Source organism: Monodon monoceros, unplaced genomic scaffold (genome assembly GCF_005190385.1).
Source record: "Monodon monoceros isolate NGI ecotype Baffin Bay Population unplaced genomic scaffold, NGI_Narwhal_1 Super_Scaffold_8, whole genome shotgun sequence".
Classification (NCBI taxonomy): Eukaryota; Metazoa; Chordata; class Mammalia; order Artiodactyla; family Monodontidae; genus Monodon; species Monodon monoceros.
In genome coordinates this window covers 72,447,740-72,473,541 of record NW_021703785.1, presented here as the reverse complement: position 1 = coordinate 72,473,541, position 25,802 = coordinate 72,447,740, and the positions used below count along the sequence as shown (strand labels likewise).

Here is a 25,802-nt window from a genome sequence, read left to right as displayed (position 1 = left end):
CAGGCTCCCTGCCTCTTCCTCTGGCTCTGTGGGCCGCTCAGGCTCCCCGCCTCTCTTCCTCTGGCTCTGTGGGCTGCTCAGGCTCCCTGCCTCTCCCTCTGGCTCTGTGGGCCGCTCAGGCTCCCTGCCTCTTCCTCTGGCTCTGTGGGCCGCTCAGGCTCCCTGCCTCTTCCTCTGGCTCTGTGGCCCGCTCAGGCTCCCTGCCTCTCCCTCTGGCTCTGTGGCCGCACCTTCTTTTTCTCTCTGGCAATGTGGTTTTGCTCCTCCACCACTTTTGAAACACTGAACTATTTATTTACTGGTGTATCACTTTCAGATAACATCTGCTGATCCCGGTACAACATGACGCCACATGCTACTTCACCCTCCTCAAGTTTTCTGTTACACAGAGATGGAGATGCAGCTATACTGATGACCTTGTTAGTGTACCAGGTGTCAGGAGAGAAATAGAGCTAAAGGCCTCTGTTTTGCCACCCTTTCCTGGGCATCCCCCAAGAATGCACTCAGTGCAGGAGCAGCCCCATCGGTGGCTAGAAAGACGAGGAGAGGAGCTCAGAAATGCTGAAGACGGGCCTGGCACGGGGAACGGACACAGTCTAGACAGCAGAGATTCGTTACTTTGGCAAGAGAGGACTCCTCATGGCAAGTATGTCCATATTCCCTACATTTAATCTACAAAATGACAGCTTACCCACTGTCATCTGGGTGATGCTGCGGGGGACAAGTGCTCACGAGGACCCTGGGCCCAGCCTTTTATATATATCTCACCTAAGAGCAGAAACAGCCCCACAAGGTCACACTTTTACCCCCATGTCACCAGTACGGAAACAGGTTTACACAAAGACAAGTCATCTCCCCAGGTTACGACAGGACTGAGCACGAGGGCTGAGGCTTCTTTTTAACTGGACAACAGCAGTCCGGGAGTAAACGACACCAAAAAGAGGCCTGCAGGCCTGCTTTCTTTGGGCCCAGGCACTGAGGTCCCTCCCACAGTGTGTTACCAGTGGAAGTACTAAAGGAAGCGCTACACCTGGTTGTTCGTCCTCAGTCACGTTTCCCAATGGTCGGGAGTCAGAGCCCTGAGTTCACTGCTAAAGCTGCACCCCGCGAACAAAAAGGTGCTGCCAGTTTAGAGAAGAAACCAGAAGGGGAAACGAGCGGCGGTGAGAAGGCGGGGAGCAGGGCTGAGGGCCCGTGTACTGAAGAAGGAACTTCAGGGAGCAGGAAATAAGTACCGTCAGGAACCGCAGAGGTCGGGGTGTTGAGGGCTAAAGCAAGGGACCAAACTGTGCGCGTGGCAGGTGGCTGGTAACTCGGAGAGACCATCTGATCGACTGTCAGGGCCACAAGTCAGACGACAGAGACCAGAGAGAGGAGGCATCCGGTCTAGACTGCTGGGGGAGGTTTGGCAAGAAAAAACGAGGACTTCAATCTCTGCAAGGGTCATGGGAGGGGCGACTGTCTGTTTCATGACAAGGAATATCTCAGCACCTCTGCAGGCAAAGGGGAAGCAGCTAGTCAAAAGGAAGAGACTGATGGTACACAATAAAGTCAGAATAACTGCTGAAGCAACACCTCTAACGGTGTGAGACAGCATTCTCTTAGACTTGCACAGGGCTTCACCATTTGCCAAGCACTTTCACATCAGAAGCCCCCCATATTCCTTACATAATCCTGTGAGGCAGGTGAGGCTAGAATTATTACTCAGCTTTACTGGAGGAAACTGAGACTGGGAGAGGCTGGTGACAGCCCAAGGCAGTCTCGAAGAAAAAGCCCTGGGTTGGAAATTAAAACCTTGGCTCTATCTCTTTCTGTGCTTTGAGAGCAAGCTTTTTTTTTTTCTGGCTTTTGGGGGCCTCAACTTCCTCACCAGGAAAATGAACTATTGGGTTTGCCAAAAAGTTTGTTCAGGTTTTTCCATAAGATGTTACGGAAAAACCCACATGAACATTTTGGCCAACCCAATACAGTATGTCCCAGGACCCGCTGATGATCAGACAAATGCATGCAAAGAAGCTGGCACTGTGCCTGGAGAAAAGCAGGCACTCCGTCCATCACAGCGACACTGTCAGGAAGCTTGACTTAATGCTGTGAATTAATCACCTACTATGTGCCTGATGACACTCAGTGTGGAAAGAGTAAGGCCCCAAAACCATAAAGAGCACCTAATATAAGTGACAAGGGATGTTAGTGCAGAGGGGATGAAGACGAGGCTGTGGTCTGTTGAGGGGGAGGGCATGAGGTCAGGAAGTAGCACGGGGGGGAGGGTCAGGGAGAAGTGGGGTGCATGGGAGGGAAGGAGGGAAGGGCGTCGTGGGAAGGAGAACCAGGGGAGGGAGCGGCTGCACAGAGCACCACAGGCTCAACCACAAAGACCACCCGCCTCACTCAGCGGTCTCACACCACAGGGAAGAGACCCCCGAGGCCGGTGCCCCACCAGGCTCTCCATGACCCTCTCAAACAAGAGGCTATTCCCTCCTTAAGAGCAGCCGGAAGGGAGACGCCCAGAGAGGCTGTGAGGGATTCAGGAAGCTCCAAGGTATTTCCAGCAGCTACACCCCTGCCAAGGCGCCCTGACTGCCTTTGTGCACTCAGCTTACATCCACAACCCACAGGATGTCCAGCGTCACAGGTCACTGAGGCCCTCCAGGATGCCGGGCTCAGGAGGCAGCACCACCCCACCCCACCCCCCCGTGCCCCCGGGGCCCCCCCCGCCCCCCCCCCCCCACCCCCACTTGCCATGCCACCTGCTCGCAGCATGATCCCCGTAAGAAGAGAAACCACTGCGAAAAAAATGTCCTCCGTCATCTAGATACCCGCCCCCCAAACAAGAGAAAAGCACAACAGGTGACACAAAACCTCACAGCACGTCACAGCCACAGCCCAACCTAAACACAGTAAAATTTAAGTGTATTCCGAGGATTTGGTTTCATCACCTCAAACTCTCCTAGTTTTGCAAGAAGTTTACGGCTATTCGTTGTAAAGGTGTTCCCCTGACTTGAATGCAGAAGTAAGAGATCTCTAGAATCCTCAGAAAAAAACTGGAAGAAGATTACTGTTCATCTACCATGGTTGGTAAGTGAAGCTCAGTAAATTCTCTGCTATTTCTTCTGGTTAAAAATATGCTACGTGTGGGTTTACAAATTTTCAGTTTTCACAGAACATATTATAATCAACATGGTAAATGGTATATAAATTAGGTCTTTCTTATTAAAAACAATAGAATTTAGCAATATCTCAAAATCCTCATCAGGAACACTATCATTAAAATAAGTACAGAAATACTAGTCAGTAAGAGACTTTCCACTGAAGAATTCCTTTGTTGTAATTTAAGTTTTTTAAAACAATCAATGGGGACTTCCCTGGTGGCGCAGTGGTCGAGAATCTGCCTGCTAATGCAGGGGACACGGGTTCAAGCCCTAGTCTGGGAAGATCCCACATGCCGCGGAGCAACTAGGCCCGTGAGCCACAACTACTGAGCCTGCGAGTCTGGAGCCTGTGCTCTGCAACAAGAGAGGCCGCGACAGTGAGAGGCCCGCGCACCGCAATGAAGAGTGGTCCCCGCTCGCCGCAATTAGAGAAGGCCCTCGCACAGAAACGAAGACCCAACACAGCCAAAAATAAATAAATAAATTTAAAAGAACTTTTAAAAATAAAATTTAAAAATCAATATATCAGTGTCTCTCTGAAGCACACTCTATGAGTCAGACTTATATGTCAACTTATATGCACCTGGGATGAAGGTAAAGAAAGAACTTGGACTTTACTTCCAAAAACCTTGGCACTGAACGTAGTGAAAATACAAAACACAGTTCAGTACCGTCAGTGAATCCAGGCTAAAACTGCGGGTACCACAGGTTTCAGTCCCACCCTATTCTATTCAGTAAGTTAAGGCTGGTGTGGGAATCTGCACAGCAGACAAGTGCTTACAGAGGGTCCCTGCAGGACAAACACGACAGATAACAGACACCTAGGAGGCGCAGACATACATGTGTGATGGCACCGTCAAAGGAGCTATTTTCAACCTCACCAAAGGAAAATGGAACACACAGAATGTTTCTGGCATCAGGAATGATGTTTTCGGCAGGATCACAGTGTGACAGCTGGATGACACCGTGAAAATTGTCATCTTGAAGCCACCGGGAGAATGACTGTTTTCTCCAGCTAAATAAAAGTAAGGTAGCAATGAAAGAACCGAAAGGTAGTAGGAACCTGTTTCCCTTTCAGGTAACCACACACTGAAAATATCTTTTTCGTCTCTGTTTCATAAAGAACTGGCCATCGTCCGTTTGGTCCTATCTTGACTTCTGACTCTAGAGGCAAGAAAACAGCTCCAGCCAAATTGCCTGGTAAGGAGGGGGCTCTTTTCCTTAATGGTGGAGATCAGATACATGGTTCACTGGAAACTGCTCTTTTTTTTTCCAAATTTATTTATTTTACTTATTTTTGGCTGTGTTGAGTCTTCGTTGCTGCGCACGGGCTTTCTCTAGTTGCAGAGAGCGGGGGCTACTCAGAAGCAGTGGCCTCTCTTGTTGTGGAGCACAGGCTCCAGGCGCGCATAGTTGTGGCACGTGGGCTCAGTACTTGTGGCTCGCAGGCTCTAGAGTACAGGTTCAGTAGTTGTGGCGCACGGGCTTAGATGCTCCACGGCATGTGGGATCTTCCTGGACCAGGGCTCGAACCCGTGTCCCCTGCATTGGCAGGCGGATTCTTAACCACTGCGCCACCAGGGAAGTCCTAGAAACTGCTCTTAACACAGATCACAGTACAATTTCATCCTCACCCTAGAGAGACAGAAAAGGGAACCTTAGGGGAAAGGATGACCACAGTCACGCTGACATGGCACCAGGTGACAGGACCCCATCACAGAGGCTGGAGCCAAATCCCAGGAGAGCAGGGAGACCTCTATTATGACAGCCTCTCACTCAGCTTCTTCAGTTCCATCAATACGTAAAATCAAACAGCCACACGTGAAACACAAGAGAGCATAACCAACACAATTGGGGGGGGAGGGGCACAAGATCCACGTTACAGGAAGACAGGAACCAGGGAAATGACCCCACGTGAAGGCAATCAGATCAGCCCACGAGCTTGGAAATCCTGTAGGACCAACGACCTGGTCTCTTTAGCGAGTGGCAACGTGAACAAGGTCAGCTGGGGCATGACGTGTGGAGAGCAGCTCTGGAGCAAGAGCCTCAGACAGAAAGCCCAGCAAGCCAACTGGGAAGAAACAGACTGGAGACCATCAAGGAAACAGGGGTGTAGTCGGGGTACGAGATGACGCCCACGAACTGCTGCAAACTTTACTGGGTTCTGGTGGTTCTGGAGTCACATAAGAAAACAGCCATGTACTGAGAGACGGAAAGAATACACAAGGGTGACGTGACACAAGGGCTAGGATTCAGCTTAAAATACTTTAGTAACAAGAAGGAAGGGAGAAATAAAGGAGACCAGTGAAGCTAACATGGCAAACAAAACCTTGATAATTACTTCATCTGGGAGATGAGTATATGGGGGTAACTTATATTATTCTCCCTATTTCTATTTTGGAAGTTTTCATTATAAAGGTTTTCTTAAAAATTGAAAGCAACGAGCTCAGTATACATATACTAACAAATAAACTACACAATTTCACGTATCAAGCAGTTGTATTATCTTGAAACACCACACCATCCTTCTATGGAAGTCCAGTGTTTCATGAATAGTTTAAAACACAAAACATTCCTATATCATTATGTGAACGCTCCCGACATTTCAGAATATACCTTGGCAAGGAATAAACTCTACTGAATCCCACATCCCAATGACATCATTCTATAAAACAGCACCAAAACAAGTGAAATGTGATTCACTGAAACTCATCCTTGGCAGAAAATAAATAGAGTCCTCGAGCATTAAAAACAAAAATCAAACACTGGAAGGATGCAGTGAGCACTGTAAGGATGATTGTTCCTGAGGGCAGGGGTGGGAGGAGGCTGTGCGCAGCATTCGAAATACCTCAATGGACACTTCATGTTGTTTTCAGTTTTGTCCCAACCACGTGAATGTTATTAACTCTTCAAAAATAAAAAATTTAAATAAAATCATTGCACATACGCTTTTCGTAAAGAATTACTTTCACTCTTCCATGAAGAACTTAAAACTTGAAAAAGAAAAAAAATTAAGGTATTTTTGCTCTTAAAGATTCCCCATTAGCTGCTTCTGCCACTGTTTCCCAGGACTCACCGCTCACAGTTTGAAAACACAATTTCCTATCTTTCTAATAGGTTCTTTCTTCTCTTATGTGAACATTAAGAAATGTGAAATAAATCTTAAGTGTTTAACATGTAGGCCAAAAAAAGTCCCTGGGTAACTTGAAAAAAAGCTCAAATCAAGGAAAGCCCCTTCTGCTTTTCACTTCATGTCAAACCACACATTTTAGTCTTTACTTGCAAGTAGAGGCATTTAACGAGGATTTAGAAATCTTCACTTTGTTCTACCCTTCTAACCTCAAACCCAAACTATTACATTTTCCCTCTCTTTTCTCCTCCACTACCTGCGCCTCTCAGTCTACTCTAGTCAATCAAGATGACTGACACTGCAAACCAAAACTCCATCCTCTGCCTTTTAAGCTACTCAAAATGGAGGTTTTAAACCCCCCAATTCTTACAATCCCACCTAAAGCATTTCTGCATCCCTTTTCCTGGTTCTTTTACTGAGTTAACAGCCAAATAAGTGAACTGAAGTCCCCTGCGGCTGTCAGGTGGGTTACATTGTGCTCCCGGAAGAGTGGTGATTTCTACTCTAAGAACCAGCCAGCCTGGGGGAAACCTCTCAACAAAGGAGCATCATGAAGACCTCCAGAGGTCATGCTGCCTTCAACAAACCTGACAGATGAAAAATGCCATCCACAAAAATATGTTCACCAAAATAGTGATCACTGGGTTGCTTTTACTACGGATCTCCAACCACTGGTGTAGACAGCCGTTTCCTGGGCCCAGAGCGTGTTCCCCACTGCATTTCAAACAGAGGAGACAAGACAAATGTTGCTCTGCGCTTCCGGGCGTAGCTGACAGTGAGGTCCAGAGGACACTGTGAGCGCCCGGCCGTGCGGCACTTGGGCTATAAGCACAGGCCAGGGGGCTTCGGGGACTCCAGGCACAATGTCACAGGTAGGGCAGGGCAGGAAGCCGCAGTCTCTGACACAGAAAGGGACCAGGCAGGGGACAGGGTTCAGTTTGGCCGAGGTAACCTGAGGAGGACGAGGGTGGTGAGGGAGAACCAGAGGGCATGTGTGTATCTTTCGTTAGAGCCACGCGGACCTTGAGCGACGCTCCAGCTTCATTTTAAAGGCGGTAGTGGGCCTGTGACCTTGAAGACGGAAGGGACCCCTGTGTGCTGTCCTGCCGGCCACAGGCAAGCTCCCCTGCCCTGGACACGGCCACCAGGATGCACAGGCAAAGTGGACCCCGTCCAGTGCTGTCTCTCTCACCAAAAGCTCTCTGATGTATTCTGCTACTCATTTAATATAGTCACTGCATTTCAGATGAGTGTTTTCTCAGAGAAGCTTTAAGGCAGAACTGAACCTCCTTCAAAAGATTTGAGAGGACAATTACAAAGCATCTCTTAGAGGGGACCATTCTCTAGAAGAAGGTCTACAGATGGCCAATTCCACATAATAATGTTATTTTAGTACTAAAAATACAAGCTGGCTGAGGATAAGTCACTTTCCCAGACTGCGTGTAGCACGTGTCATAGGGGAGCCAGGCCTGTCCGGGGCCTCAGCCCTCAGGAGCTCCTGGCCACAGGGCCACGCTGTCCCCGATCCTCCCATCTGGACAAGAAGACCCCATCTCTGTGGTGGGTGCGGAGGAGTCAGAATTCCCAACCTTCGGGGGGGCTCCAGGGTCTCTAAGTACCGAGTCCGGAGTCAGGCAGCAACCTAAAGACTTTCCAGTGGTGCGTATTTGGTATAAATGGAGGACTCACTCCCCTTTATTCAATAGCTTCTGTTTAAGATCACTGTCAAACTTCTCAGGGATCGCACACCCTGATTAATGCATACGTATACTTCATAATTGATTCTATCTTTCCAAGTATTCAAATATCCACATGTAATTTCCACAGAACCACCACTTGGGTATGCTATACTTACAGAGCACAGTGAAATGACAAAAATATCGCTTTTAAATTTAAGGCTAAGGTATTAAAAAATAAGGGATGGGAGGGACTTCCCTGGTGGTCCAGTGGTTAGGACTCGGAGCTTCCACTGCAGGGGACGTGGGTTTGATCCCTGGTCGGAGAACTAAGATCCTGCATGCCACGCAGCACGGTCAAAAATAATAATAATAGGGCTTCCCTGGTGGCGCAGTGGTTGAGAGTTCGCCTGGTTGAGAGTCCGCCTGCCGACGCAGGGGACACGGGTTCGTGCCCTGGTCCGGGAAGATCCCACGTGCCGCGGAGCGGCTGGGCCCGTGAGCCATGGCCGCTGAGCCTGCGCGTCCAGAGCCTGTGCTCCGCAACGGGAGGGGCCGCGATAGTGGGAGGCCCGCGTACCGCAAAATATAATAATAGTAATAGTAATAATAAGGGGTGGGGGACATGATGCAGAGGAACACCACATAAAAATCACAGTGGCAAAAATCAGAAACAAGGACATCTAATTTACATTACTTTCCAATGTCAAAAATACAACAAAAAACTTTACATAAATATGGAACATATTAATAAAAAATTTAACATTCCTGTATGCTATGTCTTGGAAAGGATTTTAAGAGACAAATGCTATTTTTTAATGCAACTGTAAGAACAGGACATGAAGTCTTGCAGACATAAAACACAACTGTGAAGTAACGTCGCATTACTAGCGTACCTTATGTTAAGCTATAACGTATTCTGAGCACTCACCGTTCATCAGGATCAAGTTACCATAGATTCTGAACTACAGTTTACGTGCTTGCATAGGGAAGGTGACTGATGCTGAACCTGGGACACGTGTATAGGAAATACCGGCTGACAAAGCATTATTACCTACAGGTTAGGAGACGCCTATGCTCTGTAAGTAACACTGGTTTGGGGAACAGATACGTAAGGAGAGGCCACAGAGGGGAAAAGATGGGAACTCAGTGGGTCAGCTCTTGGACACACTGACCGATCTCAGGCCACCTCCTGCTGCTGGGGCAGAAAGAACAGGAAAAGCTACGGGTTTCTGCTTCTATGACAAATGCTGAAAGAAAGCATTAGAAGAAGCGGCGTCTAATTTTAGTGAGGTGTTTACTACCCTTTGCTTGATGCTTGAATATAATGCATGGTAACCAAAAGACTTTGAAGTTTAACACCAACTGAGTAAGTATATTATCATGACATATGCCAGCATGATTTAGTAAAGAAAGCGGCTCAAAACTTTTATTCTCTTCCAGGACCTAAGTCAATCTTAACTGCAAATCTAAAAAATGAACTGTAAGAGAAAAATGTTAAGGATTTGTTAAAGGCTAAGATTCTGAGATTGTTAAAAAATATATTCCTCTTGCAGATGTAAAGTTGCTTGGGACATAAACATTTTTGTGTTCACTCCGAACAGGCCTCCATATTTTGTGGGTTTACAAGCAAACATAAAAATGACAGAAATAGGGTATATTTAGGGAAAAAAGCATAGCTCCTAGTTTGCCACAGTTTAATAGACACAGAGGAATACAGAAGCCAGAGGAGTCCCTCTATCAACGTAAGTTTCCCAAATGCTTATTTCATTTATATCCTCCCAGATGTGCCAATAACATGCTGACGTGTTCCAATCAAAATGAGAAAACATAAGAAAACCACACTGTACCATGCCAAGTACTACCGCATTCCTCTACTGGCTCAACAAGTATTTGCCGAGCACCCACCCCGGGCCCGAAACAGGACACGACAAGGGTTCTAGCAAAGTCCCAGCCCCCACCCCAGCTCAGAGTCTAGAAGCCTGGACAGCACCCACAGGAAGAGGTGGAGGGGCCGGATTCCAGCCATGCGGGAGATACTCACAAGGTGTAAACAGGAATGACAGAAGCCACAGAGGACGGGCTATGGGGGAGGGACCACTACAGGCCTGGGGGAGGGGCTTCCCAACCCAGATAAGTGACCTGAGGGTGGCTGCTGGCCACTCCGGCACAGGGCCTGAGCTTGAGGGGACGCAGGTTTGTAACGTGGGCACCAAGTGAAGGGACAGTTGCCCAGTTAGCAGGCAAAACGCTCAATACGTATTTCTTTCTTCCTTCTCACATACAAGTATTTCTCAAAAAACGTACCTCTCTGCACGAATCACACCACTGTAGTAGGGGGGATCCCAAGGCATTAATTCCTACAAAGGAAAAATTCACTGTTATGAAAGCTGTTGACTATTTCACAATTTTAATCAATAATTTAGCCAACTTATAAAATGTATACCTGTTATGATGCCAGAAAAAGGTTTATAAAAAGCCTAAAAATTCATGACTTGGCAGGAAATACGTGCCTTTTTATTTTGACTTCCCTGCAATCAGTGAGTTGAGAGGTATACATAAAGCATAATTGCAGAATTTGGGGAAAAGCTAAACAAATGTCATTCTAAAATGTAAACTAATGGAAGTCAAAATTGATAGATTAAATTAGCCACGCTGAAATTTTCCCCAAAATGTAACCCATGTATTAATCCATAAAACATACTGCAGGTAAGATTAGGGAACTAAAGGTGAGACTAGAGTTCTTTCTAAATCTAAGCAAGAAGCTTAGGGTGGATTCCAGAAATGAAAGCAACAATTTAAAACGTAACTAAGGCAGAATTAACTCTAATCTTAGCAAAGAAAATATGTCATAAAGAAACACTAGAACAACCATTTTTGACCCCTGGTACACAGTCCACAGCATGGGGGCTCGCAGGGCTTCCCTGCCCCCCCCCACCCCCGCCGGCCTCCTGCTGCTCCGCCACCGCAAGGCAGACCCCTCCCTCTGGCTCTGCCCAGAGGGCTCTTCCTTGGCTGTCGCCAGCCCCTCACTTCTTCAGGGCTGCTCCGGTGTCATCTTCCTGGGTGGGGGGGGTGTCTTCACTGCCCAGCCCCTGTAAGACAACAGCCTCCATCCACTTTTTCTGCATTATTTCCCCCACAGTTCCTATCACCATAGGACTAGCACGATGCTGATTTTTTTCATGTGTTTACTATCTCTTTTCTTCCCCTACGACGTAAGCTTCGTGAGGGCAGGGATTTTGTTTGCAATTTTCCCGTTGTATCTTGGCCCCTGAATTCTGCCTGTTACACAGTAGTCCCTCAAGAGTTATCTGTTGAATAAATCAACAGCATCTCCCAGACAGTATTGCTAAATGCACTTCAACTGCAAAACAAAACACCTGGCACTGAGAAGAGCTCCGTGAACGAGGCTTCCATCCTTATTACCAAGGTCTTTTAAAGGTTCAGTTTAGACATTATCTCCTCTGCGGACAAGGTATTCTTTCTCATGCGCCATGCTCATACTTTTATCAGGGAAAGGAACCAAGGTAAGACATGGAGGTTTCCTTTCTTTCTGCCCATGAGCTCCTGAAGGGCAGGGACAGCATCCCTGGGACTCTGGCCCCTGAGTGATCAGTTCCTGGCACTCATGGCCTCCAACAGATGACTGTTTACTAACTGCTGCGTGCCAGACAGAGCGCAGGCTCTAATGCAACAGAGACAAGACACCATCCCTGTACCAAGAGCTGACAACAGTCCAGGCAGCAGGAAGACAAGCAGCCCGCCAGTCAGAGAACAGTGTGTCACGTGTGTGACGCTGTACCACGCCAACAGCCCACAAAGGGTGTTAAATCACAGGGGAGGGCAGGAGACGTCTGGAGGAGACAGAGCCTCAGCTGGGTTGTGAAGAATGGGAACACGTAATCCAGATGTACGGCATTCGCTGGCACATAAACGTCAGTTACAATTTAAAAATAAAAGAAAGCATAGCATGGTAAATCAACTATACTTCAATAAAAAATAAATAAAAGTAAAGTACAAGAAGGGAAAGCAAAGCAAAAAGTAAGTGAAAAGAGCGCACGAGCGTCACACGGCTGTCAGCAGCGAGCGGAGAACCCCGACCGGGCTCCCAGGCAGAAGAGGAGGACGTCCGGGAAAGATGACGAAGGACTTGGTGGGAAAGCCAAGAAACGGGAAGGTAAATCTAATAATTACCTGAAAATGTTAAAGAGTGCAAGGCCCAATCAGTGTTTTAGAAAAATCCCTCTGGCAGCCCTGCATTCACTCATTCCCATTCCGAGTTAAGTGCCCAGGACCTTCTCCGCATCCAACGTGGGCCAGGCACCAAGCAAAGCAGTTGGAATGCAGGACAACCTCGAGGGGAGCAGAACAAAAGGCTAGAAAACCAGTCACTGTCGTCTTGGGGAGAAGGAATAATGACCTCAGCCAGGGCTGTGGCAATGGGCACAGACAGGGGACAGAGTTCCCAGGAAGGCAGAAGCTGCCGGCCTCGGTACCTGACACTACGGGCAGGGGCGGGTGTGAACACCCGCAGGGCTCACTGACACACAGCTCGTGGTGCCCGAGAGCTTGCCTTTCTACCAAGTGCCCGGGTGCTGCCTTCCAGGGAGCAGTCTGAGAGCCCCTGGTCTAGACTTAGTCCAGGGTCTGGCTAGGGGAGCAGGGTGAACGGTGGCACCTTCACCAAAACGGGGGCTTCAGGAGAGAAGAAAGGGCATTTCCCAAACATCCTCAGAACAGCCAGCATCAGTAGCTACATAACATGTCCGGGGCTTCCCTGGTGGCGCAGTGGTTAAGAATCCGCCTGCCAATGCAGGGGACACGGGTTCGAGCCCTGGTCCAGGAAGGTCCCACATGCCGTGGAGCAACTAAGCCCGTGCGCCACAGCTGAGCCTGTGCTCTACAGCCCGCAAGCCACAACGACTGGGCCTGCGAGCCACCACTACTGAAGCCCACGCGCCTAGAGCCCGTGCTCCGCAACAAGAGAAGCCACTGCAATCGGAAGCCCGCACACCGCGACGAAGAGCAGCCCCGCTTGCCGCAACTAGATAAAACCCGTATGCAGCAACGAAGACCCAATGCAGCCAAAAACAAACAAACAAAAACATGTCCAGGGAGAACAACTTCGAGTCATATTAATGAATTAGCTTTTGGCAAGACACTTCACCTTTTCTGTTCCTGTGCTCACCAAGCTAAATTCTGATCCATGATCTAGTTTCCTAAGTGGACCTACCTACGAAGCCAAAGTGGGTGGATGGCTAATCCTAGTTACTCTGCTAGATACAGCTCTGACTACCACTTAACAATCTCACACGCTGCTCCAGAAATCAGTGACTATGACAGAATTACTCCATTTCATGGTGGTTGGATCTGGGAAGCTGGTAAAGAGTTTCTAACCCTGCTCAGCAGCCACCAGCAACCAAGAATGACCCCCACCAGCAGCTACAGGAGAGGGGTCCAGACACCCCAGCAATCCCGTGGCACCCCGAGCCAGATGAGGACCCGAGCCCTAACACCTGGGATCTCATCCCTTTTCAGGGCACACTCTGGCCCTAAGGACACTCAGTCTGACTGGAAGAATCACGTAATCATTTGATCTTAAGATTCAGTGTTTTCAAGACGGGTTACACTTTGTCAGTCAACATTGATCTACTTAACTGAGCTCCACAGGTTAGCAAACAAACATGTCAACTGCAAGGTGAGCACTGATGCTGAAGCTGCCACCGGCCAGGTCATCCCCCCCTGAGCCCCCTAAAGGTGCTTCGCACAGAGACGCCAACTCTCCATAGAACAGAAGCAACCTTTGTGTGAGCAGATATTAACACAGGTTGTGTTAACAGACAGTGTGTGTGTGTGTGTGTGTGTGTGTGTGTGTGTGTGTGTGTGAGAGAGAGAGAGAGAGAGAGAGAGAGAGAGAGAGAGATAGCAACTAACCAACAAAAACAATGGATTTCCTGGAATGTCAGACTCGGACATTTGTATCAAATATTTCAATACTTTATTCCCCAAATCCAAGGACCAGAAACAAGACTATATACACCTTCAGCAAATCACAAGAAAGTTCTAGAGTCAAAAGATAAAGACCTCAGCTGACAGACTGTTTATATTATAGTAAAAATATCCCAAGATGGTCACTTACAGAGTTTTGAGGATTTAGTTTCATTTTCATCCCTCGTATCATCTCAAAATCTTTCATAGTTCTGTAAAACAGGTTTATCATTAATTGTTAGGACAAAATTTTCATAATTACATTATAAAAGAACTAGTCTGCTTATGTTACTTTCCAATATTAATGATAAAATTAGAAGTAATTTGTAGTGCAAATGCAACCAGTATTAACCAAATTTTACATGTGCTAGAAGGAACGATAATATATACATCAGTAAATTACTACAATTTCTACCTTAAAAAGCACCTTGGCAGAGATACGTCTTGAAAGTACTAAAAGCCTGGAAAAACTAGCAGTGTTAACAGAAACATGCGAAGTGCAAAGTGTTAATCAGTAAACTTTAAACCACTGCTTTTTTTTTTTTTTTTTTTTTTTGCGGTATGTGGGCCTCTCACTGTTGTGGCCTCTCCCGTTGCGGAGCACAGGCTCCGGACGCGCAGGCTCAGCGGCCATGGCTCACGGGCCCAGCCGCTCCACGGCATGTGGGATCTTCCCGGACCGGGGCATGAACCCGCGTCCCCTGCATCGGCAGGCGGACTCTCAGCCACTGCGCCACCAGGGAAGCCCTAAACCACTGCTTTTTGCTACACCTTAAAAAAGAGGCTAACAAATTACTTCCTATAAAAGAATATTAACACAGATTATATTTAAGATTGCTAGTCATAATTTTTCCCCTACCAAAAACCTCCAGCTGGGCAATAATCAAATATGTACTTAATATTTTCAGAATATGAAATTTCTGTTAGAATGAACTCCTATATACCACTATAAAAATCTGAAGATAAGTCTGCTCAAAATATAATCTATAGCTACATACAAGTGAAAAAGAATAATAATGCTTAACCAGCAAGGCAAAGTAGAATAAAGTCTCAAATAACTGCATAATCAACACTACTTCATTATATCAAAGCCACAATAGCTCACTGCATTGAAAGATAATTTTAGAATTTATAAATATAATCCAAATTGGAGAGGACTGTGTTCTAAGGCATGAGTTTATAACAGGAAATGGAAACTGGGGCTAAAATTAACACGCTGGTGCAGTCAGGCAGCAGACGAGGTTTTAGGCAGTGCCAGAGATCACGGTCTCTCACAAACGTGCCATGCCTCGTCCTACAGCCAGGGTGTCTGAAGGCTCCTGGGGGGCTGGCCCCCAGAAAGAGCACTACCAGAGTGGCCCCGAGGATGAGGGCCAGCCCAGGGGGCTGGGCAGGGAGAAGGCAGGCAGTTGTGACAGAGGGACCACTGAGAGCGCTCTTGAAGCACACAGCAGGGCAAACAGATCCATCTACCATCCCCACCAGCCACCCACACTGAGGCCGAAAGAAGAGAAATACTACATTTCCAGCTGATGATAAAACTGATGGTACAAGCTAAAATATATGGTTTCAAAAGGTTTGGGAAATTTTAAGAAGTCCCTATCAATGATGAGTTCCTCAAGACGGCTGACTGGTTCATCAGAGGGGACAGCCCAAGTTTCCGAGACTGTCACCTTCGGGGGACGACTTTGCACTTTCAAAGGAGGGCTCACTGTTCATCTAATCTCTTGAATAGTCCACAGATCTGACGCAATATTCCAACACTTATATTCTTAACAGGTCACTAATTGTTTTTTTTATAAATCAAGTCTTAAAAAAAAAAAACCTAAATAAATAACATGTACTCTAAAGAGAATACAAAAACGAACCTTTCAGAGAGTTTGTCAGATAGCTTCTCAAGGAACTGCATGACAGTCTCTAAAATGAAAATCCAAAAGAACATATCTTTAACTACATAAAATAAAATGTACATGCCTGTTAAAATTATAATGTGGTGATCATAAGTCCATACACTACAACGCCTTTAAAGTGAGGATCCTCAAAGGGAAGCTGGGTTGCTAACATATGCTAGGCATTTCTGGATGATGATAATCTTTATTAAATAAACGAATTAAACTGACATAGTAATAATCAAAGCCTTAAATGGTACCCCAAAATAAAAAGTTAAGGGGAAACGAAAGAAAAGAATCCAAAGGTTCAATCTATTTCTATCTATTCATATGTTTAAGGGAAAAAAATGTCTGTCAGACATGTCTAATTTTTTTCTGAGTTTTCAAGAGATAGCTAGCCTCTGATTTGTTCATAAAAATCACTGCAACTTAGAAACATCAGATTTTAAAAATCAGTGTTTTTCTGGGTAAATTTTTTTTATTTATTTATTTTTTTTTGCGGTACGCGGGCCTCTCACTGTTGTGGCCTCTCCCGCCGTGGAGCACAGGCCCTGGACGCACAGGCTCAGCAGCCATGGCCCACGGGCCCAGCCGCTCTGCGGCACATGGGATCTTCCTGGACCGGGGCACGAACCCGCGTCCCCTGCACCGGCAGGCGAACTCTCAACCACTGCGCCACCAGGGAAGCCCAATATTTTTATTTTTATACACACAGCAGAATAATCTATTTAGGATCAGTATCCAAAGAAAATATTGCAAAATTAGAACATTAAAAATTTAGGCTCTATTGGAATTTTTTTTTTACTACTTAAAATACTTCAGCCATAAGTCACTATTTTGTACAAACCCACAAAGGCAATGTAGTGGAGTTACTGTTGTTTCCCATGATAGGAAATTTTTCATGTGACTTTTTGAATTTAGCACTTTTTGCCACTGTTTAACATGTACACGGCTTTCACATGTATTTGAGAGTGGGCTACACACACTATTTTTCTATTTTCCAGATGGTCTTTTATATGTTTCAGTTTCTTGTTCAGTTTATCTCTTTTCCAGGAACCCAAGGGTCTCCCCACCATCACTGCTGAACCAGCCCGTATCTCGTAACCTGAAAAACGCTGCCTCGTTTTAGACGGTGTTAAGAAAAACAACTGTTATTTAGTTTAAACTGAAGTCTTTTATTTCCAGATATCAAACCAGCTAGCATAGAGAACTGTTTTCAAATATATCTCTGTGTGTGCTTTTTATTTCAAAATAACCATTGTTTACTAACTTTCACCTATTTTGTTTTCCTAGCTCTCTTACATATGAAACATCTACCTCAATTAATCTACCTGGATACCGTCGTAGTATTCAATAAAAAGGAATGAGTTTGCCGGCCTCGGGCAAGCGCACGCCTCGCTGGAAGAGGACCCGGCACACCTGTCACGTGGGGTCCACCCTAACCTGTACCCCTCCCACCTCCCGCCCCCGCTGTCGACAGCTCACCGTTCCGCACTGTCCACCTCCAGCTTCACTTCCCTCATGAAACTTCCAACAACCATCCCAGCACCTGCAAACTTCCTGCGCTCCTAAACCCCAGGGCATTGTTTGCCATGTGCTGTGCATTTGGAACTAAAAAGACACTGACCTGTATTAAGGTTTATCTTTCTATGTACACGTCCAAGCTCCCCAACCAAATGACAGGTCACACTCGACACAACTGTGTGCACAGAGTCCAGCTCCAAGACATTCCTGTGCTAACCACCTTGTGAGCCGTGGATCTGCTGGCCATCACCCTGGGCGCTCGCTACCGCGGGGCCGGTGACCTCCAGTGACCTCCAGTCACTCGAGCCGGGGCTCAGTCCCCCCCTTCCCCGGCTGCCCCCAGCGTCCAGGCAAGCCGACCAGTCTCGTCCCGGCGTGTGTGTGCCCTGCTGTCCATCAGTGTTTCCACCTGCACTGACCAACTGGCACCTCACACCTAACTCAAACCCACCGCGCTCCTGCCCCGCCCCTGTCAGCAGGAACTGTCTTCCCGGTGGCTCATGTCCAAGGCCTGGCTCTCCCTTCGGGTGCCACACGCCCCAAACGTGACATCTCACCACCTGCACAGCCGCCGTCGGCCTGGAGCAGCCGCGTCCCTCACTGTGGCTACTGCAAAGCACCTCCGGGTGCCCCTCCCTGTGGCGGTTCTCAGCCCCCTCGGTGGGGCCATGACCACTGAAGTCCCGGCTCAAACCCACCTCCCCCGACGACGAGCCTCGTTCAGCTGTGACCTCCCCCCGCCCTGCCCCGCGGGCTCCCCCTGTTCCTCCTCCCGGCCTCACACCTGCGCCCCCAATCCGGACCCTCCACTCACAGCCTCGTTCACCAGCCCTTGCGGACTGCGCGAGGCCGCACACGTCCTGACACGCGCAGTCCTCCCTTCCCTGTACCACTTTCTCCACAACCTGCAGGTGCCAGGAAAAGACCGGACTCTTCCCTTGCTTTTCTGTTTTCCTCTGTCACCTGCACACAAGCAGGGATTCCCATCTGTTCTACTCGGATTTATCTCCAGCGCCTAGAGTAACATCTGGCACACAGCGGGCACTCAGTGCGTATCTGTCGAACCAATGAACTGAAAGAGCCGATGCAGGTGACACAGAAAAAGGGGCATGTGGTCTCAGGCGGCCTATGGAGGAGCATGAATCGAGAGCCTGGGTTTGGCCTTGAGCTCTGCCACTTCTTAGCAATCGACCTGACCTGCAGTTCCTCATCCGTGAAGTGGATACAACCGTCTATCTCACACGGCTACAGAGGAATGAAAGGAAACGATGGCCCAGAGTAGGCATTATATAACTATTACATATCGTATAAAATAATAAGACGTCATTATAACAACGTGGTGACAACAGTGACTGCGGAAAAGCACCCGAGGGGACAGAATACCTGTTTGGGAGCTAAAGTATATAACACAAATTTAAGTGTTCTATGAGTTCAGGGACGAAGGAGGCCAAGGGACGTGGAAACGTTTTAACAGGCTTCATGGAGAGGGCGGTGGGAGCCCAGCACTGACACCCTGGATAGGATTTTGACGGACAGACACGCAGGCAGCAAGCAGGCCTCGAGTGCGGGAGACATGCCCACGGCTGACTGGCGGGAGTGAGGCCAGGCCGAGGGGACGGCGTGCACGAGAAAGAAACAAGGCGGGCTGGGTTCAAGAAAACCTCCGAGGAGCTACGGACACCACGGGGAACACGGGAGGGACAGAGACGGCACAGAGCCCCTCCCAGTGTCCCCCGACCCCGCGATCGGCACGTCTGTTCCAACGCACGGCCAGAGACCCCAGGTGTCCACGGCCATCTGCTCCCCCCACTCAGCCCGTCACCAAGTCATGCAAACCCAACCCCTACAACACACCTGGGTCTGAACAGCCCCACCATCGAGGCCACCCTACCCTGGACTCAGTGTCTAAAATGTAACTGTAATTTACTACACACCTTTGAAAGATATGCTATATACATTTGTATCGTTTTCACTGCAAACCATTCTCCCTTAAAGATCATAAATCATAGAGAACTGAACGGAGCAAACCCAGGAGATGCTCCCCCCACGCCCGCCCCAGCACCAACTTTGCGAAGCAGCCCTCTTCTCTCTGAAAGGATGGGTTTTTACATGACCCAGCCTACACTGAACCTTGACTTCAGCAGAAATATTCTCTCTGACACTAATTCTAACCAATCCGGTTAGGCTCAGCACAGAAACCAGCTGAGTTAAAATGAAAACAATTCAAATCATCATGAGTGAAATTTTAAGTATGATTTGCTCTCAACGTGTACATAAAAATACATTCCAAACTATTAGCTCTATTTAAAACTTCTTCCTAATAAAGAAGCAGAAATCTCAGTAACTGGTCTCTGACTATATGAAAAACAGAACAGCAATTTATAGCTATTTAAAATCATAAGTTCAGCCTCATAAAATCCCTACTTTGTCCTTAAAGCTGGAGAAACAGGCTCACCTGGATTTTTAGCCATTGTTCCTTGGAGAGCTCTGTGGGAATATGTAGAATACCCCACTAACTTTGCCAAAAGATCTCTGTTGCTGAGCAATTCTTCTAAACATTTCAATTGACCAGCATTGGGATAAAGAAAAATTTTATAAGCGGCTTCTCGCACCTATGTTTAGAAAGTGAAAGGTAAAAGACATCCATACACAGTACAAAGTCCTACACCATAATAATATAGGGTACCTCCCCCACTTTGTTCTGCAGGCGAGCAACGCTTTAGAATAATGGTCTCCACAAAGTGAATAAAGCTTCTGAATTCATCACTGGTATGGGAGACAAATCATACTCGACTGGGTTCGCTACTATGGGGCAGGGTGGCACAAATTTTAGCCAACACATGTGCCATGAAGCACCTTTAACCAGGTGACGTGAAAACTACCTGCAATTAAAGTCTGAGTCCCTAGAATGGCCATCACTGCTGCTGTTCATCATACTTTGAAAATGAGGAGCCCTTTATTAAACAGGAGTAATCAAACCATTTTCATTATTCAAAGCATTCACAGAATTAATAACCCCCAGTTCAATTTTTCGTGCTTAGTGACACTAACGTATTTTTAAAGGTGTGACTATCTTATCCCTGAATTTGGGGGTCACAACAGACGTGGCCCCGGTACGGGGACCAAACTGCATGAAGGATGGAGCACACGAACCAAGTCATCCGGCACTTCTGTACGCAGACCATCCACCAGCACATGGTCCCCGGCCAACTCGAAGTGATGCCGAATGTGTTCCGGCAGGAGATGCTTCTCAATCTTGCTGGGAAAGTGGGTTCCCATGAGAAACGTGCTGCTCAGATCCAAGATTTTAACGTTCAGGTCCACCGCTCTTTTACGCTGTACATAGGGCCAGTAATAAAGGTTATTTAAGTAATATTTCACAACTTAATAGGTGATCTATGAAGACAGCAAAGCAACATATATAGCTGAATTATAATTTAATAAGATACTAAATATATCAAGTGATAAAATGAATACTGAATATAATTTGTATCATAAATGTTTAATTTTATTTATTTATTTATGGCTGTGTTGGGTCTTCGTTTCTGCGCGAGGGCTTTCTCCAGTTGCAGCAAGTGGGGGCCACTCCTCATTGCAGGGCGCGGGCCTCTCACTATCGCGGCCTCTCTTGTTGCAGAGCGCAGGCTCAGCAATTGTGGCTCACGGGCCCAGCTGCTCCGCGGCATGTGGGATCCTCCCAGACCGGGGCTCGAACCCGTGTCCCCTGCATTGGCAGGCGGACTCTCAACCACTGCGCCACCAGGGGAGCCCCACCAGGGGAGCCCCACCAGGGGAGCCCCATAAATGTCTAGTACACAGTGATGTACTACAAATGTTAACTCTACTTTCGATAGATATTTAATATCCTGACCAAAAAGTTATCTTACGGATTTTTAGTGCTTCTAGGCTTTAAGACGTATGTAACTTCTAGAGTTCTACTCAAAGTCTGGGTTATACAACGCATCTGTGAAATTAACAACATTGGGAAGTCCAGGTCCTCCCCTGGCCCTGAAAACCTCTTAGTTAAGTGAGCCAGGGAGTAGCTGAATCTGTTTGACATGATACTTAAAAGTATTTTGAGACTAAACACATGAAGTATTTGAAGGGCAGATTAGAAAATATTCTCAGTCTTAAAAGATCAGATACAAGGGCGGGGAAGGAAGGTATAATTAACGCAGTTCTTCGCTGAAGTGCAGCGAAGGGGCACTTCCGAAGTTCTGCTGGGCACCCACTTGCGGGGCTACAGCAGGACAGCAGCAGAGAGGTGAGGAGGGCTGGAGTCGGGGCTGCTGGGGCAGGACCACGTCCCCCAGCCCCACGGCTGGCACCGTCAGGCCTCAGGCCGTCAGTGACAGTGACAGAATGGGGTGGGTTTCCTCGTCAGTCACACCCCTAGGACACCACCTCCTGAGAAAACCTGTGCCATCAAAGGGGCGCCACAAATGTTCGGGACGAGGTCCTTAAAACTGAGGTCCACGTCACTGGCCAGGTCCTCCCGGGGACAAGGGGTGAATTTTCAGGCACTTGTTACAGGAAAACTAGACAGGCATCCAGACCTGGGCTCAGGACGGGCTTCAGGTGAAATCACAGGCAAGCTTCCCGGCAAGGGGGTCGACAGCTACTGACAGGTTCTAATCTACGCGATGACCCTAACAAATGATTAGGCAGCACTAGTAGTTTTAAAAGGTAACTATGTGTGACGCAGATGCACCCCTGCTAAGCTGCCGGAAAAAACTTAGTGCATTTTCATAACAAAAAATTTCAATACAGACAATTCAAACTTCACAGGAAACATAAGCTTTCAGCTACTCCTACACCTTTATCATCCAGACTCTTCTCTTTGCCCGTTTTCTTTCTGATATGGCGATCTGTCACCCCCTAATGGTGACCAGTGGAATAACAAAAAAGAAAGACATCTGGAAATTATACTATAGTTCCAAAAACTTTCCTCAAAGCTTTTACTATTTAAAAAAAAAAGTGATAAAATTAGTTATTTCAAGGAGTTCATCACCTGTTACAATCCCTGGAAAAAATAAAAACGGTTTATTTCCCAACTTCACCAACAGTCTGCTAAGCATATCATTTCATCATTTGGACATAATTAAACATGCGGTACTCGGAGCTCTAAGGATGCTATGAGATTGTCGCATTTATTAAATGACTGCTGAACACACTTCCTTTAATTTTTAATTGTATTCATGAGACCCTAAAATGTAAGTAAGGAATGACCTGGAAAGAATACAGAAAGAACGTAGGCCTTTACGGTTTGTAGGTTATGTTAGTGGCTTCATTTCAAGCTCTCTTAAAGTGTGCTGTCTCCCTTGCCCCCTGTCCTAGTGGAGCACCTCTGACAACAGTCACTGAAGTGACAACACGGAGTTCAGCAGGTTTACGTTACTGCATCTTCATTGTGGGTGGGCTCGCAGGGAGTTACCTGCTAGGAGGGGCAGCTGTCCTATTAAGAACACACGTTAGATAAAAGCAGCAAAGTCAGTGCTGGTGAAGCTGACCTTGACCTGACATGCTACTTTTTAATAAAGTTCCAAAAACATCTTTCATGAAGATTCTACAAAATAATAAAACTATTCTCCCAGATTCTCTAATAGCAAACTTCCTCCTGAAAATATCGAATCTGATTAATGTTGGTGAGCATCATTATGATTCTCACACATTATTTTATTGAGCCTAAAACTCCTGTGCATGAAGAAAGAGAACCCACACTCCCTGTCCTTGAGAGGCCTGTGATTTAGATAAGCAACGCAGTAGTAACAACCTAAAGGTAAATGCCATATGTGTGAAGTAAAACGTGGGTTCGGATGAATACAAAATTCCACCTGGGGGGTTGAGAACAGCTTTGCAGACACCATGGCCTGAAGATGAGGCTTAATGGGGATTTCAGACAGGCAAACCCAGAGGGGACAGAGGACCAGAGCAGAGAGGGCAGTGCCACGAGTAACACGGGGGTAGGGGCAGGGAGAGCTGGGGATTCTATGTATTAATTACCATTTATACTCCTTCAGTAGGCAATGGGAAGGCACTGGAAGGTTCTGGGTGGGAGAGTAGCAACTGAATCAGCGCTTTAAGGAAAGTACTCCAATGGTCAGAGACAGGTTAGACTGACCGCCAGAAGGCCTGCAGGCAGGGCAGCTGGGCAGGCCCTGGAGTCGGCCTGGCTTATGTAATAGCCTCCTCCACCTACAAGCTCTGTGACCTTGGGGAAATCACATGACCTCTAGGTGCCTAAGCGTCTTCACCCATGAAACAGGAATAGTAGTAGTACCAACCTCAAAGCTGTTATGAAGATCTGATGAGAAATATGTGATTTAAAGAGCAAATGGTTAATCACTGTTACTTATAATGGGTGTAGGAAGACAATGGCTTTTAGGATGGCCCAGGTATTTGGTGATAAGGATCAAGGTGAGTTGTTTTGGGGATGCAGACAGAGGCAAGTGAAGCCCTACAGAAACAATCCAAGGACTTGGTCACTGAGATATGAAAGCACTGAGAATGGAAAAAAATGCAAACTGACTCCAAAATTGGATTTGGGTGACTCAGAGAATGGTGGCATTCTTGGTACAGAGAAGTATTAATAACAAACTGGTCTGGAAAGGGGCAAATGTGTCCATTTCAGGCAATCTGAGTTTGCAGTAGAGCCTATCAGCCTTGGGGACTGCTGGGTTAGGTCAGGAGTCACATGTTGAGCCCTTAAGGCCACACAAGCACACAGACAGGTGAGCCCCTCAGAATTACTCACACTCAGCGCCAGCCAAAATGACAGCATCTACGTACGTGACACGCATTCTCCATATCCTGCCCTCTGCTTTCCAAGGCACTTTGATAAACCAATCTCTGTTAACAGGGAAGTGGCCTTATCGCATATTTACCAGGAGAAACATATTTATCTAAAAAAGAAAGAGGCACTGTAACAGTCTAGGCTGCAGGCAGGCAGGGTGAGACACTGGAGCAGGCAGCTCTTTGGGTGCTGGTTGGACCATCCCATTCTCCCAGCCCTGAGCTTAATACTGAAGAGAATAAGCACTCATTGGGATGTCATGTTCTAGAAGAGCAGCAGCCAGGGTGAGAGATCCTGAGGACAAAGGATGGGAACTTGAACAGATCGCTTTGCCTTGCTCCCACACATGTAAAATGAGGGGTCTGGACAAAGAAGGCCCCTCCCATCCCAGTTTCAACACGGTATAACCCATGCTTACTGCTTTCAGAATGAAACTATGGGGGTCTGTCCAAGACAGGTATTACATCAACAAACACACCTGCACTGGGTCTCAACAATACTTCCTGTACTTCTGCAACCAGACCCTAATCTTCAACAGCGCCAGCTTTCCTACTCACTAGCTGGCCTTCCTGATACGGCCCATCTCATCCCACCTCCATGACACCTAAAATGCCCTGCCTCAAGTCATTTCTTAACTCTGAATTATCTTGGGTGACAGGCCAACTTCCAGAGAGCACTATGTTCAAATACAACTTACAGGAGAATTTTATAACATAACCGACCTAGGTGTCTTTATAATATGGAAATTCAAGCAACATACAAGAACCACATCAACAATATACCAACTAGATATCAGTAAAACAAGAGGAGCCAAAACACAAGGTTACCTTTTCTCTGTCTAGATGGATTCCACTGATTTCAAAATCAAACATAAATAGTTCGGCCACTCGCCTGTAAATAAAATAGGTGACAGGTGAGAACAGGTAATGATAACTATGAACAAAAATCAGTTTTTTGCAAAATAAATCCATCTTTTTCAACCTTACTGCCCAAAAGCCGGATGTTTCAACACACACACACACACACACACACAATTTGTTTGCTTGAAACCAGGAGCTTAACATCTTAGAAGTCAGGCACAACAGCCGGCTGACTGACTGGGTTTTAAGCTTTCCTATGGATGATCTGGTATCAGATACACAGTGCTAACTATACAACAAGTCTTAAACTGACAATGAATGACAATTACTCCAACAAGGCCAAATTTTCTGCTTTTTTCTAGAAAGGAAAAAAATGTGCATCTTCTCAACTGCCTTTCCTTCACGAGTATCTGCTGCACACGATACACAACGCACCAAATTAAGTCCTCGTGGGACACGCACACGCTGCCTGGACCCCGCGTGAAGGTGTGCATGCGTAACTGTAGCACATTTCCTACTCAGCGTGTGTACCGAACAGAGCGATACTCTGCTCACCCATCAGGCGTGGCCCAGACGGGGATAAGTACTTTTTGAATGAATGAACACAAGGCAAAACAAATAATAAGTTTCCTAACAGGGGTACAAATAAAGTGCTTAGGGAGTTCAAAGACCATCAGTAATACCCTTCGACAGGTCAGCAATATCCGAAACATCACCTTTTTCTCCGGCTATCAAGAAGCAGACTCTTCACCAGCTTCACGCCACATCCTCTTCCCCCTGGGCTAAGTTT

The 25,802-nt window shown here is 47.0% G+C and overlaps 1 protein-coding gene across 1 annotated transcript in view; it reads right to left on the bottom strand.

Annotated features, from left to right (window-relative positions):
• Nucleotides 1–25,802, bottom strand: part of MIPEP (mitochondrial intermediate peptidase) — a 133,279-nt gene that overhangs the window by 96,309 nt on the left and 11,168 nt on the right. Inside the window, exons 5-10 of the mRNA XM_029209971.1 lie at nucleotides 24,980–25,043; nucleotides 20,513–20,695; nucleotides 19,815–19,971; nucleotides 15,815–15,863; nucleotides 14,098–14,158; nucleotides 10,263–10,315 (exon numbers count right to left, since the gene is read on the bottom strand). Of these exons, the coding sequence (XP_029065804.1) occupies nucleotides 10,263–10,315; nucleotides 14,098–14,158; nucleotides 15,815–15,863; nucleotides 19,815–19,971; nucleotides 20,513–20,695; nucleotides 24,980–25,043 (567 nt within the window). The remainder of the gene's footprint in view (nucleotides 1–10,262; nucleotides 10,316–14,097; nucleotides 14,159–15,814; nucleotides 15,864–19,814; nucleotides 19,972–20,512; nucleotides 20,696–24,979; nucleotides 25,044–25,802) is intronic.